Source organism: Atheta coriaria, unplaced genomic scaffold, assembly GCF_025399875.1.
Source record: "Atheta coriaria isolate IRGN ID8LTWV9N9 unplaced genomic scaffold, Caltech_Dcor_3.1 hic_scaffold_4_pilon, whole genome shotgun sequence".
Taxonomy (NCBI): Eukaryota; Metazoa; Arthropoda; class Insecta; order Coleoptera; family Staphylinidae; genus Dalotia; species Dalotia coriaria.
The window spans coordinates 10,667,039-10,682,384 of record NW_027045446.1 but is presented as its reverse complement, the minus strand read 5'-3'; the positions used below and the strand labels follow the sequence as shown (position 1 = coordinate 10,682,384).

General features: G+C 38.2%; 1 protein-coding gene across 1 annotated transcript in view; it reads right to left on the bottom strand.

Annotated features, from left to right (window-relative positions):
* Nucleotides 1-15,346, bottom strand: part of Kdm3 (Lysine demethylase 3) — a 93,731-nt gene that overhangs the window by 50,719 nt on the left and 27,666 nt on the right. Inside the window, 2 exon segments of the mRNA XM_065300470.1 lie at nt 3,978-4,091; nt 10,493-10,654. Of these exon segments, the coding sequence (XP_065156542.1) occupies nt 3,978-4,091; nt 10,493-10,654 (276 nt within the window).

Genomic DNA, 15,346 nt, shown 5'->3' with positions numbered 1-15,346 from the left:
AACTTTTGTCATTATAGCCAACATAAAACATTTTCTACTCTTCCCAACTACAAATATAATTAACATTAATGTGGCACATTGATTTAAAAATCGAAAAACTACGCATGCAGCGCAATTAAACTTTAATCCTGCTCTTCGGTAGTTGGCAGTTTGATTAATTACATTTTCATGTAAAAGTCGCAAACTCTGTGAGTTGTTTTCATTTCGTTTTTTTCCTCTTCTTCAAATTCTCGACGTGTCAAGTTTTCTCGTTACACAAGTTTCCAGTTGACGGCGAGTTTGCACGAGCGGTGGAAACTCTCCTAACTTGTTTACCTAACCGATGAGTTCCCTCATAAATTTCCTTCCACCTAGCTGAATAAACCGCGGCGTGGAGCAACGGAAAAATAACCGATTCAGCATTCTGCTGTGCGCAAACTTTACAAAAACGAATGAATTTATTTCTATCGTTTGTTTTCGAATCAAAGAAAGCAGCAGCGAGAGGAAAAGTCATTTTCCACTTGTGTTTTCTTCGATCAACTTTTATATTTGAATCAAAAACATCGCTGAAATCTTTACATTCACATATTCATATCTTGTTTTTGACAAAATCATTGTTAGACATACATTATTCGGTCAAATACAAGAAATAGAAACGAATGTGAAATGTTTATCGACAAAAGCAAGTGCAATTCATCCATGGTCGGTGAAAGAACCCGCCGCAAAAACCGCACCGCCTCGTTGGCGCAAGAAAACGTTAATTATAAACTAACTGTAAACGCAATTCGTAACCGCAAGTGCGCGTACGGTTTCTGCATGCATCGCGGATGCCATTAGAGGCATTAACAGCAATAATAACTCAAACCCAGCAAGCTCTAACCTCCACCTGGTATTTAACTCAGCTATGCAAACTTTTTACATTTTTTACATTGTCAAAATTAATTTTTAACATTTCTGACCTCTGTTAAGCAATCATAGATTAGTCATAGAATCTGCAGACGCGACATAACATATCAAGGCGTTTTCCGCTATTTTCTAATTAGTCGCTATTTGTTTTATAGGCCAACGAGCGCCACTCTTCCGGATATTACCGATATTATCAACTTTTACGCTCCTAACGAGTTTACCTATTAAATGTTCGAGAAAAAAATCTAATTACGTAAACTAATCAAGCTGTAAAACGCTAAAAGAAAATAACACATAAAGTTTAAACGCAATTATGAAAAGACAAAAGCCAATTTCTAAATCAATTTGCTTGCAATTTCTTGCTGGATTAGAGCATGGCGTCAATGACTTCAAGCATTGAAAGTTCAGACCGTTCAGATACATTTAATCACAAAGCAACGTAACGACAAAAACATCAATAACGGAATAATTAAGCCCTATAACAACAGAATAAAAAATCATGATTGTAGTAAATATGAGTTGTGTACGATGACTCACATGCCAATCGCAATCAGAAACTTTGCTCGGAACCCGATAGTTACCGGACTGTTAACCATGGTTTGCATTTTAAATTGATATCGATGGACGTGGTAAGTGCATTCGAGCTGAACGACCGGCGCTCCGGTCGTCGAGCGCTCGATGAACGTCATTTATTAAATATTAATTGCGCTGTGGACAGTGCAGTGACACACGCCGCAATCGAGCACATGACGAATGAATTGTCATCATTAATTCAGGCTCGCGCTATCGATTCACGGTTTATTTTCGTACCTTCCGACGGCTATTTATAATTACTGTGTGAAGCTGATATTTTTTCTAAGGACTTTTGAAAGTTAAACTGTTGAATCGATTCATGAATGAATCATTTCCTAGATATCTGTTTGCCATCCACTATAAGTAATAGTGTGCGAAGTTGAGTGACTGACGTTTGTCACTTCTGTGCCAGTTTTGAGAGAAATTGCGCAAAAGCAATAACCTGTTGAGCCTGATCTGTCGCGTCTCGTTTCCTTCTTCGCTTCCACATTCGCATTCCCGAGAGCATCACATCAACCAGGCACCAGACGAGAAAAATGATATAAAACGTAATGTGAGGCCTGCGTATCGCACAAAGCATGGCTAAAAGTGTCAAAAACTTGATGTGAAAAATGACTACGCGCTTCTGATGACAGAACACGAGAAGATTTATAAAAAAAATTTAATCATGGTCTTTATTTGTCCATTAATAAAATTTCACGGCTTATTATTAAAAATATTCAGCAAAATTTATATTTATCAATTATTTAAATATTTAGAAACTTTATTATCGCCTGAAATACTTTGCGATATCATGTGTCATGTGTCATGCACTACCAGCTATTAATAAATAGACGTTCAGATCATTAAAGCCACAGTTTTTCATGCAAATGCGCACGCAACGTTTGCACATGTCAGCTATTATTATCTCGGGCTGTTTTGACGTTGACCACTTTATCTCGTACAATTCTTACGCACACCGAGATAATTTCCTATTTAACTATAATTCGATTAAAAATAAATCGTTTTGGTGCTTGTTTAGTAGTAAAATAAAAATACTGCTGGCGTAGTACATACTTGTTTTTGTTTATCAGACATACAAGTACCCAATTAATCATTATGTAAATATATCGTTATCTACGGACTGATATTGACTGAATTTTCAAACTGCATGCAACACGTAGGCGTCAGGTGCTGGATTCGTGACGAATTCATTATGTTTCTTTATCATATGCCAATCAGAGTCAATAGAAATTCCAAATATGTATTACGTAGTAAGTGATGTTTTGATTGTACTTAAATCGGATTATCTTGTCATGAGTTATCAAAGCAAAAGTCTCAATAATTAAGTATTACTTAAATAGTTTTATCGATAAATTTTCGATGATTTATTGAACAACTGTTGAAAAATGAACCGCAAACTCTAGATAAATATTTCTAGAACACTAATAACTCGATTGTTTGACTAGCTACACAAACCAAACAGCAATTAAGTGCTAATCAGCTTGCTCAATGATAACATTCATTAATGCCGTCTATAAAATTACAGAACCACTACCAGCATGAAATCTTGCATCGCGTTGCAGTTGAATAATTTGCTTTTCTAAAATAGGAAGTCATTACGAGCTCGTTACGAGCCGGGAATTAAACAGCATACAACTTACACCAACATACGCATGACTAGTAGATATGATTTTTGTTGGCGCATCGCATGTGTGCTGGTTTTATTTATACGACAAATTTATGTGTGACGATTAAAGTGAAAGGTCAACCGCAGGCGACCTCGTTCCACGCTGCACATGCACACCACGTACCACATATCCTTATTTATATTGCTATTGCTACGTACACATATTCTCTGGCTTATGTAGTGTTCTGCAGTTAACAGTTTACACAGCGTGTGTGCTCGAATGTCTCGCATGCACTTTCGTTCGCCGCAGCGGATCGAATTTTACGCTCACCGGTGTAATTCCACGTGAGAGACACATGAGAGACGTGAAACATGAAACACGAAACCAGACGCGCATGAAAATATCTACACCTGAGCGCATCATGCGAGAGTTTACTTTTCTCGTGACTAATCGAACCGAAATCCAAGTAGTATACACTGATGAATGATTAAATCGAATTCTATCACAACAGGAAGTGGTTTTCTAATCGCACACTTGCTATGTTTATCAGAGACGAGCTATGAATTAAATTTCTGCAAAAATAATTATTATGACTGTGTAGCAAGTTATAAATAATAATTACTCAATTAGTCACACAGCGCAAATATTTATGTAATACATATGTATCGCCAGAGGCTTCTTTCAACTTTTTACAATCAACCGCAAGCAACAGCGGAAATGACTAATATTCAAAAAATTATTTTCGAATAAATTAAATAAGAAATTCAAGACGCCAGATGCGTTAAACTTTGGACCGCAAAAATTGTACGAAGAAGAGTAATAAATAACAGGAAGTCGTAACATCAACATCCAAAACGAATTTATGTCGTATTATGACTACAAAAGTAAAAAGTTAAAAGTTGCGCTTACCTGGTAAGGTTTGAGATGTTTATAATCAGCGAATGACAATTCTCTGTCGAGTAGAAACTCCACCGGCTGATTACTTCCGTTGAGATCTATGGTGGAGACCAATGATGAAAATGTCTGCAATAAATAATTAAATTTGTAATAAAAATTACAAAAGACAAATTTGTTTCAAGGTGTTCAAGGTGATTCGCGTCGTGGAAGTTGTGCAACTTTTGTTCAAAAGTCAAAGTTAAACAACCTCGACAATGACATTTAATTTACTCACAAAAATAAAACACAACAACCGCAGTGAGTGCTCAACAAGTCACTTAACATTACGTGCAAAAGACAACGAGTGCTTTGTGTTTATTTTCATGCTTATTGTTTAATATTGTTATGCTCCTAGTACCAGTATGTGTATGTGTGTGTGTGTGAATTGTTGAACAATATATAAGTACGCTTGATGGCGATAGCAATTTCGCACGCGGTTTTTTTTTCTGCTGCACGCGGCGACCGCCCAGCTCCGCGCCGAGACAATTAAATTCCGTCTAACTCAATGGCAATTTCATTGTTGTATTGTCGGGAGACGGCGGTGTTATTCGGCGCGGTACAATGTAAATTCTATTCACGACTGTATTGTGCATTGTTTCGCCCCGCGCGCGCGGTATTGTTCTAAGCGGAGCGCGTTTTTAAATGGCCGCACTCTAGTTTAATTTGATTTTACATAGGTACAAACGTAACACACACACACATATCAGGAAATATCTCACATGCAGGCATAATAAACGCAGTATTCTTGTGTGTATGTGGGTAAAATGGCTTCATAACCGCGAGTTCAGCCTTCACAATCGTTTTTATTTATTTTTATTTTTATAATGATACGTTTGTGAGCGTCTTTTTTTTAACATCATTGTTTAAACTACAGGTTGAGACACTTTAATGACGGATGATAAAAAAATATCATCAATGCTTGACTTTCAATGACCTTAACAATAAAAAATTATAAAAAAAATTAAAAACACGCGTTATTCTTAATTTATTATAACTTTTAACAGAAATATTTATTATTTCTTATAGTTTTAAACGTAGCAGAGGAAAATAGTAAATTTCCTTGTTGAAGTCGTTGAAGATATAAATCCAGTTGTTATTTCTAGTAACACTAGCAACTCAGTTAGTCGTCGTTGTTGTATGTTGGCTGTGGTGCGCAATGCAACTTTGTGCAACTGTTGATTTAGTTTCGCCAGCCCGCCAGCCGGCGAGCAATAAATAAGCGGAAAGCGAGAACCGCCGCGAACTGGTTCGCGGTGCATGAACAACGGCGGCTGCAACTCGCGGGCTCTTCATCAATGTTTGTTATTGTTGCAAACATTCTACATCCATGCGCATGCTGTTGATGTAGTTAAAACTGTTCGCGTGGCCATGTGTAAGTGCAGTTGAGTTGTGTGCTGCAGCGTTATGAAGTTGTTGCTGTTTTATTGGCACTCGGGGCGCCGCCGCCAGCAGCATGATAGCCGAAATTGAACTTAACCGAACTGAACTCAACTGTACATTGCGCTTTTGAGCGTAAACAATTATAAATTGCAGCTCAAAACACGACAAACATCAACAAACACCACGCAACAATGAAATTAGGCAAGAAACATAGTTCATGGGTTCAATTTTGGCGGAGAAAATCGGAATCCTATTCTGTTTTGTTCTAAATAATCGATATAAAATGTTTTTTAAATAAAATTTCTATTTATGTAATTAACACGGCTTTGCGGTGAAATATCAAAAAATAAAATAAAAGAAATAAAGACATTTACTAACATTTTCGCGAAACTATAAATAAATAATCTAGATTCCAGTTAAACTAAACTAAAATGCAAATGTGAAAGCTAATATAACATAATCACATCCAACATCCTGCATAGAACGCGCGTAAGGTCAATAATTCACGACACGAAATTCAAATCGTGCAAACACACAACTCACTCACACAAAACATACAATTTCCAGCATCATGCATGAGCGAGTTGCTGGTTGGCATTGGATATTCTCCGATACTCGCAATGCGTGCCTCGTGACCAAGTGAAAACCCGCCGATCCGCAACCGACTCGTTAATTCTCCTTATTTATTAATCTAGGAGTATGTACGTGTACACGACCGCATCCGACGCACTTCATTATGCTTTCAACATAACTCACACACACACATGGATATACGAATCGATGTCGGACAACAAAGTCGAATATATCGTAAGCGTGTGATGTGACTAACCAACTCAACAACAGTAAACCGATTAAATATTTAAGTATTCAAGATTAACCGCAAGCCATTGCACACATTCATCACCGTGTGTGGGTTTTATATACACCATTCATGAAACCGGAATTGAAACAAAGTAAAAGACATAATAAAAATATACAAAAAAAAAAAATTAAAAACACGCTGTTTAACTGCTTAAAATTCAATTTGACTTTGTTGTAGTCATAGTGTAGTTATATCTTGTTTGTTTAAGGATTGCACAACCAATTTATTAGTACCCATATACTAAATATACTCGAGTTTCTGTGTGTGTGTGAATGTTTGTGTCGTGCGATAATAATCACAATAGCGCGCGATTCGTCGTCGCATTAATGGAGTGCACGCTGGCGCAGACGTTCGCGTTTGTTTAATTTATTTCGAGGTCGAATTCTACGACGTGCAGCGCATTCAAACACTCACTCACATACTCGCTTAACAACTCCTCTACATGCATACATGTTATACAATCGCATAAACACGCTAATGTTGCTAATAATTGTCTGATGGCTTTATTCTAGAACTATGAACCGAGAACGATAACAAATTTCAATCAAAACTAAACAAACAAATCAGAGAACAAAAACAAAATTAATCCATCACTGTCAATAAATATTTAAATAAGTAAATTTAACATTTTGTATTATTATTTATCATATAAACCGGTTTTTATTATAAAATGTGAAAGTTTTGTCGAGTTTTAGTACATGCAGCGGCCTCTATCGATTTTTTCAGAAACTATAAGATTTATTTCTGTCACACGCGAAATAAAAGTAATATTTTATTCTTTTATAAAGTAAATAATTACCGCACTAATGATAATCACTAGTGTTGCGTTAACGATTAGCATGATTAGCGTATCAGTTTAAATTTATGACAAGTGGCTTCAAATTGTTCAAATTACTCCCCGTACACAATTCTGTTTTTGTGTGCTTCTCGGTTGACTCATTTTCATTTGTCCCGCTGCGTGTCCGGTGACAAGTTCATTTTGTAATTTGTTGTTATTGGCGGGTCGCGTGCACGATTCGCGTCACGCCGCACGAGACATCATGCTTTTCCTGTTAGCGCAATCGATTCACGCAGGAATAGAAAACAAACATGACGATAGCAAAAGCAATCTGGTCGAAATCACAAATAACTACAACAACAGCACAACTACATGCCGTGCAGGCCGTAATAAGCGAGCAAGAATGATGAAATATCCCCGCAGGCGAATTAATTTCTAACCACAATTGGACAAGTTATTACATAGTCCTAAAAGTCATGAATCACGTACTTATAGATAAATATTTTAATAATTTCTCGATATAAGACGAAATTGTTACAATTGTCAAGTATGCATTGCGTTGCGTTGTGTATTCATGCGTCATTGATAGCCGCAGAGTGTGATTCTACTTGACCCGACATTATTATAGATTTAATGGAATAATTACTCGCCAAAAATAACCCGACGTAAACATGGAAAGTTTCCCACGAGCGTGTGTAACATATTTCGACATTCAAAGCAATTCAAAGCAGCGACCAAAAAAACACAAACAAGTTTATCTCGTTGATCGTATGTTAATTCAGGCTCAAACTTGTTACAACCAGACCAACATTCAAATGATTGAAGCTATATATAGATTGACTCATTGGAATAACAAAATAGATAATCAGATATTGATTTTTTGCATTACACACACACGTGGAATAAATTAGTCACGACCGAATATAAATAACACAAATAATGCCAATGCGTAATATACGATATACGCGTGAAACGTAATAATAATAATAAGTTTTGGTTTTCACTTGTCGACTCGCCGGTTGACCTTGTACTGCTTTTATGCTCGGCGAGTTATTACATTATGCTTATAAAGAAGACAAGGTAATCGCACGAATCGGACGTGACGCGCATGTTAAATTAGATGGAATTCAACCTGTAAATTCATAATTCTATTGAGGACCAAATGGTGTAAAAATTTAATGTAAAAAATTGAAATTTCAATTAAATTAAAATCATCATGGAAAAGATTTGCGCCTAAGAATTTTCATTAATGCAGTTACAAAACCACAGCAAATTTCAAACCTCCGCCAAAGTCACACGAACACACATACTCATCAAGTTTACCAAGTCACCTGAAGAACTCTACTTGAACAAACAACAAACAAGAAACAAGAACATTAAAGCCCAAGTATGCAAGTACAATCGTGTGATTCTTTGCCCAAACACATAATTCATAAAAATTCAAGATATTTTTTCGCTGTCACCGAATTTACGACGCCATAAAATACATTTTGAATACATATTCCTATACCCGTATGTTCAAGGTATTTTTGCACGAAATATTTAACCTTTAAACATTTTACGTGGCCATTAAATTTTGTGTATCTTAGATATTAATAATACAGTTTAATGAACTGCGATTGCAGCGATTGATATGTACGCAATACGCTGGGTATTGCACGGTCGAAAGACTTTTAACAAACTAATTAACACACAATGAGTAATAAAGTCGTAAACGTGTTGAACAAAAACTTTTTTCTGAAGGTCATTGAAAGTCGAACACTACGGTGAATAAACACGTTGTTCTTTTTATTAAAAATAAATATAAATGATAATAATGTGGTATTTTTAGTTTATCGTATAGGTATTTAACAAACAAAGCATTTTATGTTATTTCTGAGGTATGTATATTGAATACATGTGCTATTATTAACTCGCAACACGAAATTGTTATTATTTCTGCTCCACTTCGCGCTTTTGCATTCGTTTATTTGCATTCGCCGTTGATTTTGGCAGACGTCCAAATCGTTCTCGCGTAATTTATCTGTGTCCACACCGTGATAAATAGCTTTTTAACGTTTTTATCATTCTATCCGCGTTCGGAAAATAGATTTTTTCGTTTGGACGCGCTTCGAACATGGCGCGTTGAAAACGTGCCAAAGAGATTCCGACCGAAAAGTTTTGAGAAGTGGAGCCAAATTCCGGATATATTTATACAAATAAAATAATATAAATAAACCTAAACAAAATACAAATAAATATCCAACCAGAAACCGAATTTATTTAAAAGTACAACGATTTTCGCACTTTTTTCAATGAAAACTTGTCGATTAAAGCTCAGAATGCTACGGAAAAAAATGTAAAACAATCCAAAAGTATAGTGAATGTTTGCTGGCATGTAAAACAGAAATAATACACGTCGGAAAAACTAGAAAAGAGTTCCGCGCCGGAATCGCGCGCAACACGCGAGTCGCTCGTTACGGAGCTAATCATTTTTCAGTCCATTGGCGTGGTGCTTATTCATCGTTTGCTCTCGTGTCAAATTTTTAATGCCACGAACTATAATTACTGCAAAAAATGCTAATGCTTTGGAAAAAATTGAAACAGGAAAGTGGCAAACAAAAATTCAACAAACATGAAAAGCTCATAAATCAACTCAAGAGATTTGAACGGAAAACTATGAACACGCTAAAAATTAATTTTCGAACTTTTGAAAAAACCTCACAAATCAGAGAAATTTAGTGACAAATTAAGATTAACTCTAGATGAGTCCAGTCCAGTTAATTGGCAAAAATGGTTAAAACGCGGTAGCTTTCTGCACGCCAGCAACAAACCGGTTTACGGCTATCAACGCGCGCGGTTTTAATAGGCGCAATTTCGAATTCGATACCAGCCAGCCGGCTTGCAGGAAACTGGGTCAGAGTCGATTTATTTATGCGACTTCGTGTCGGCGGTCCGCATCTGTACGCCCGACGTAATGCGAAACACACACGCTACGCCACGTCGCGTGGGTAGAATTCGGATGCGATTATGTGCCGCGCGCGCGTACGACGCGAGTGCACGCGAGACACCCACAGGCAATGACTTTTCCTGCGGCCGTGTCTCGCCGCGTCTGCCTCATGCCAGCAGCAGGCAGGCAGGCAGCTTGAACTCGTTTCAAAGTTGGCGTGCAGCGCAATAAAAACGCATTTCATGCGCGCTCAACACTGGGCGGGCCATAATCGTAATGCAGCGACCGACAAATGCGAATTGCCAAGCGAGATTAAAGCCCGCAAGCCCGCATGCCAGCCGTATACAAACACGAATTATAATTGTTACGGGCGTAAATCACACGCATGCACAGACATGCGGAATGCCCGATAGTTTATATCAGCTATAAAATTTATTTCTGGAGCGAAAATGTTATCGTGTTTTCGGTTGAAAGCAGTAAAAGTATGCGCAGCGTTTCAACGGATTTAGAAATTTTTGAAAATTAAATTAAATACTTACGAGTGCAGGCCAAATAATAGGGGCCTTTGAATGCGTAAAGGGATCGGTGCGTTCCGCCCAGCAGAGGCCCTGCTCGACGACGAACATGTGAAAGAGGCCATCTTTGTAAACGCTGATCCATTCGCGTCGATGCCACTCCACATCATCGTACTCGACGAGCACCTGTAACAATAAAAATGCGCCCACAATTAAAAACGCATCATCAGGACTCAGTACGCGCCGTTCAAACAAAACCGAGACAAAAACAGCACAATCACCGTGTATAGTGCAGCATCTGCTTGATTTTCAAATGACCTTCACACAAACTACATTATGTAGGTATTTATTATTCACTTTCATATGAAAAATTTATTTCTAGAAATAAATTTACTTCAAGTATGTAATTTTATGACTAATGTAATAAAATAGACAAAAATGGAACGGATTTTAAAACTGATAAATATTAAACTGTCATTATTGCATCAATTGACCTTATCAAGTAATTGCGTTCATGGGATCACTTTTGTTTACTGAGTAAACTGTAAAAATACATAATAGTTAAATATTTGAACAAGTTGGTAAATGTAGAACAACTGATAATTCACTTCGATCAGATAAGTAGTGACAAACTTAAAGTGGATATTTCCATGCGAGTTAAAAATTAAATAATCTATAAGTAAGCACCCACTTAAATGTAATAAAATATTGAGTGCTATTTATAGAATGATGTGATATTTGATATCTACAGATATAATTCTAGATTTTTAATTGTAGTCTATTAAAATGGCAGGTGCAAATAATAAATACTTCCTGTCTGTATATGTAAAACAATGTGAAGTTGAAAAGATATAATTTCGTCATATAACTGAGCCGTAAACGTTTTAAGCGCGAGTAGCGTTTCGCAATAAATAATAACTACGTTTCACTTTCCTTTCATTCCAATGAATAGTAATAACCGCGTTTCCTTGACTTCCATGTCCGCCAGCGGCAAACCAAAACCACTGAGCAACTCAAATGTATTTTATTACGGTTTTTAGTTGTTATTGTCGTTAAAAAATAAGTTGAACGGTAAATGTAATTGTCTATGCTGGATACGAACCAATATAACGCAAAATGCAATATAAACTCATAAAACTCATAAAAATAGATTAAGAATATATAACAATAAATCAAAAGATATTTGTATAGTGTATGAATGAAAATGTATGCTAAACATGTGCGGGCGGACATCACTTTGAATAAACTATCACTGTCAAGTTACTTTTAGTGAGAGAGCAGTGGAATATGCAAATAAATCGAAAATGCAAAACACCAAAACATGGCGCAAGTTTTCGCTGTTCCCGATCTGCATTTTATGTTCAAAGCACGCCCACAGGGCTTTAAAATTGGTGTACATAACATTAACATATGCAATCATAAAAAGTTCAAAATATTAAAAGCTATAAAAGCTAAAAAAAGCTAAAAGTTTAGAAAAACAAGTAGAACTATCAATAATACAGAAATATTAAGAAATATTTCAGCAAGATTTAATACAGATTAAATTTCAAAGATGAAAATTATTTGAATTACATAAAACTAAAAGAAAAATAAGAGAAAATCTCAATTGAAACGTTGAAGACTTTTTTCCAGAAGCAATAACTTTAAAAAACAAATAAATTTCTATGATCGTTGAGCACTGAAAGACCCTGAAACGGCCGGCTTTTGTGTGTTTTATTCCTTTTATGTCGCTTTTGCAGCTCCCACCAATGCACAGGCCTCTTTATTTTTGGCACGCCGAGCGTGTATTTCGTCCCGGGCAAGACCCTTCGACATTTCCACCAGCTTCCAACGCGCGCGCTCCACTTTTTCTTCATTCGCGTTGTTATTGCCCCATCGCATTCGTGCAACAGTTTCGAGAATGAATACACACACCATAGTGAACTTCGACATGCGGAACTTTTCCAAACTCGCACACACAAACAAGTTTTCCAAGCGAAAAGATGAATAGCGGCGAGCTGGAGCTCAAACTTTTCATTCGTTTTATTCGTCTGAAAACGAGGCCGCCGTCGTCGTCGTCTGAATCGCAACATCTACACGGATGGTAGTAGACGGCGGCAGCGTTTATGTGTGCTGTTGGTGAAAGCGGAGGCGGCAAAGTTGGAACTTGGAAAATCCTCAATTACGCACGCATACAGCTGCGAAAGTATATTCAGGCCGCACACACATACAAGACACACACGTCAGCGGAAATTTATTATCAAAGTGGCAAAGCACAAAAAGTTGAACCGGGGGCGGCTGTGAGTAGCAATGTGTACGTGCGGCCTGCATGTGGATGAATGCCGAGCAACGCACACATCCACACAAAATACAATTACGATGCGGAGCGGGATAAGCGGGCCGCCGCCGCGCCAGTGTTTTCATTGCTTCCTCTCTCCCTCGCCGCCAACGCCGCCGCTGGTACCAGCATACCACTACCACAACATGCGAGCGTGCGTGTGCACATTCAGCGCGAGTTTGTTTGCGCCATTCCGGGCGGCAACGGCATCGACATCGACGGCGGCGGCGGCGGCGTCTGTTGCGTGGGCTACCCTAACCGAAAATCGATACGGCGGGGCGGGCAGAATCGTGCACCGACGTCGACCTCGTCACAACTACACACAGGGCGCATATTCATCGAGGAAAAGCCTGATGTTTGCCGCTCTCGCTCTGCCTGGGCTCTGTGTGGGGATTTGCAGGCGATGTAATATGGCCCAGCGATGGCTTTTTCGTTTTTGTTTATTCGCCCGCTTCGTTACACGTCTATGTCCGCTATGTTTCGTGTGTTTGTTCGCCGCGTTCTCGTGCCGTATTTGTGTTTGCATACTGTGTCGAGTCGAGTGAGCGAGACGAACGTGAAAATTGTAAACGAAACGCTCCGGCATCATTTGTGTACACACATTCGTACAAGCATAAAACTATTCGCTACCGGTGATGGGTGAAGTGTAGGTCGGCAATTGAAAATTTATCATTCAATGTTTGTTTGTTATAGAAAAATATAAAATTCGACATTGCCGAGAACCACCATCAGCGTAGCTAAACATTATTTATATTTAATTCAATCAACAATAATAAAATACCAATGAATATTCGAACGCATCCAATTTTTATGCCTAATATTTACTCTTCGATTGTATAATAATATAATATTTCTCTAGGACTAAGGGAAAAGTAGAGGTCAAATAGCGGACATGCTGTTTACTCGTCTGGCTAGAACAATTTTCGGCGTAAACAGTGAAAAACTGAAAAGCGTACGAATCAAATCAATACTTGTCAAGTCGTAAATTCGTCATGATGGTTATTAATATTTTCACAAAAATTGCCCGCGCACAAAAAAAAACAATAAATTACATTTTTATTCTATACTCAAGCCTGAAATCTAATTTCATTTATTAATGAGGCAGAAAAAAATTAATTGAATGCCGAAGGATATTATGCAACACAATATACGCGATTTAATTTAATCTAATGACTTTTCTGTCTTTAACAAAAATCTTTTAATATAATTCTGGCAATTAATATCTTAAAATAGAGAATTTCTAAAGTTTGATTTAATCATTAATACGCTAAGTGGTTTTCCTATTTTCCTGCAGGCGTGTTATTGTGTAAGCTCGTCGAGTAACTCGAGTAAAAACCTTTTAGTTTCAAGGAGAGTTCAAGGTGACTCAGGCTTTCCGTTCACCGCCGGCGTTTGTTGTGTGCGTACTCGCTTACTCATGTTACGAAAGTTGTGTGCCGCGCGTCGTGTCGCAAAAGTTACAACTTTTCTCCGCCTGCTGCCAAATATGTGTGTGCAGCACACAACACAGACACGCGCCATGCGAGCACAAACTTTTGGTTTTACGTCTAATATACGCCCGGCGAGAGTGTGAGTGCATTCAGCGCGCGCGCGATCAAATAATGAATGTGCTTGTTTTTCGTAATCCGTCGCGCCGTCGACGCGAACGAAAGTACCGTTGTGGTATCGATTGATGCGGTGCAGAGGGCGCCAGCTGTCGACAACGCAGCAAACCAGACGGACGACCATGTTGGCCGCCTGCTGTTACCATGCCAACAGGCGCGCGTTGGCATAGAAACGCAATGATGGCCGCCGTCTGACTCCGCCTAACATACCCGGACCTCTCATTCTATCGCTGTTAGTGGGAGAGAGAGTAAAACGGAGTAACGAAAGCAAGCACCACGTGCGGAGTCTCTATCTCACTCTGTATTATAACCGAAGGCCTGGCTAGAAAGAAAAGCCGAGTATGCAAGTAGAAGTGAGCAGACATATGAGTAACGCAGATAGAACGCCGTGAGTAACAGCCATTGAATAAACCTAGAGTGAAACGCATAAACACTGCGCCGGTAGACAGAAAATGATGGAAGATGAAAAGTAGGCGAAACAAGTTGCGCTCGTGGGAGTTGGGGCTTAGCAACGGCAAGCGGCGTTCGGCGACGAACATCACCGAGCTTACAACTCGCAGAGACGTTGTGCGAGTTAGGTCGATAGCGGGCAACGCAGTTCTCCTGCTGGCCTGCAGCGGGGTGCGCCATTTTAATATCCGAACATATTACCACAGTAACGAATAAATGGAGCGTTTCACGGATGGCTTGCGAAACAATTTCGCAAACAATTGCGCTCCAAACCAATGAAACCAAATTGGAATAGCGAATGCGTGGTAAACAAACAAAAACTTGTTTACGCGGTGCGTTCATTTGTAAAATTAATTTTTAATTAAAACGTCTACGAAAAAAATGCTTCAGAAATAACTTGCGTAATTATTATAATTGACGAGAATTAAAAACTCTATTTATAGTACAGTAGTCGCCATCTATGGGGCATTTTGCAAATTATTACACATTTAAAAGCTATATTAATTT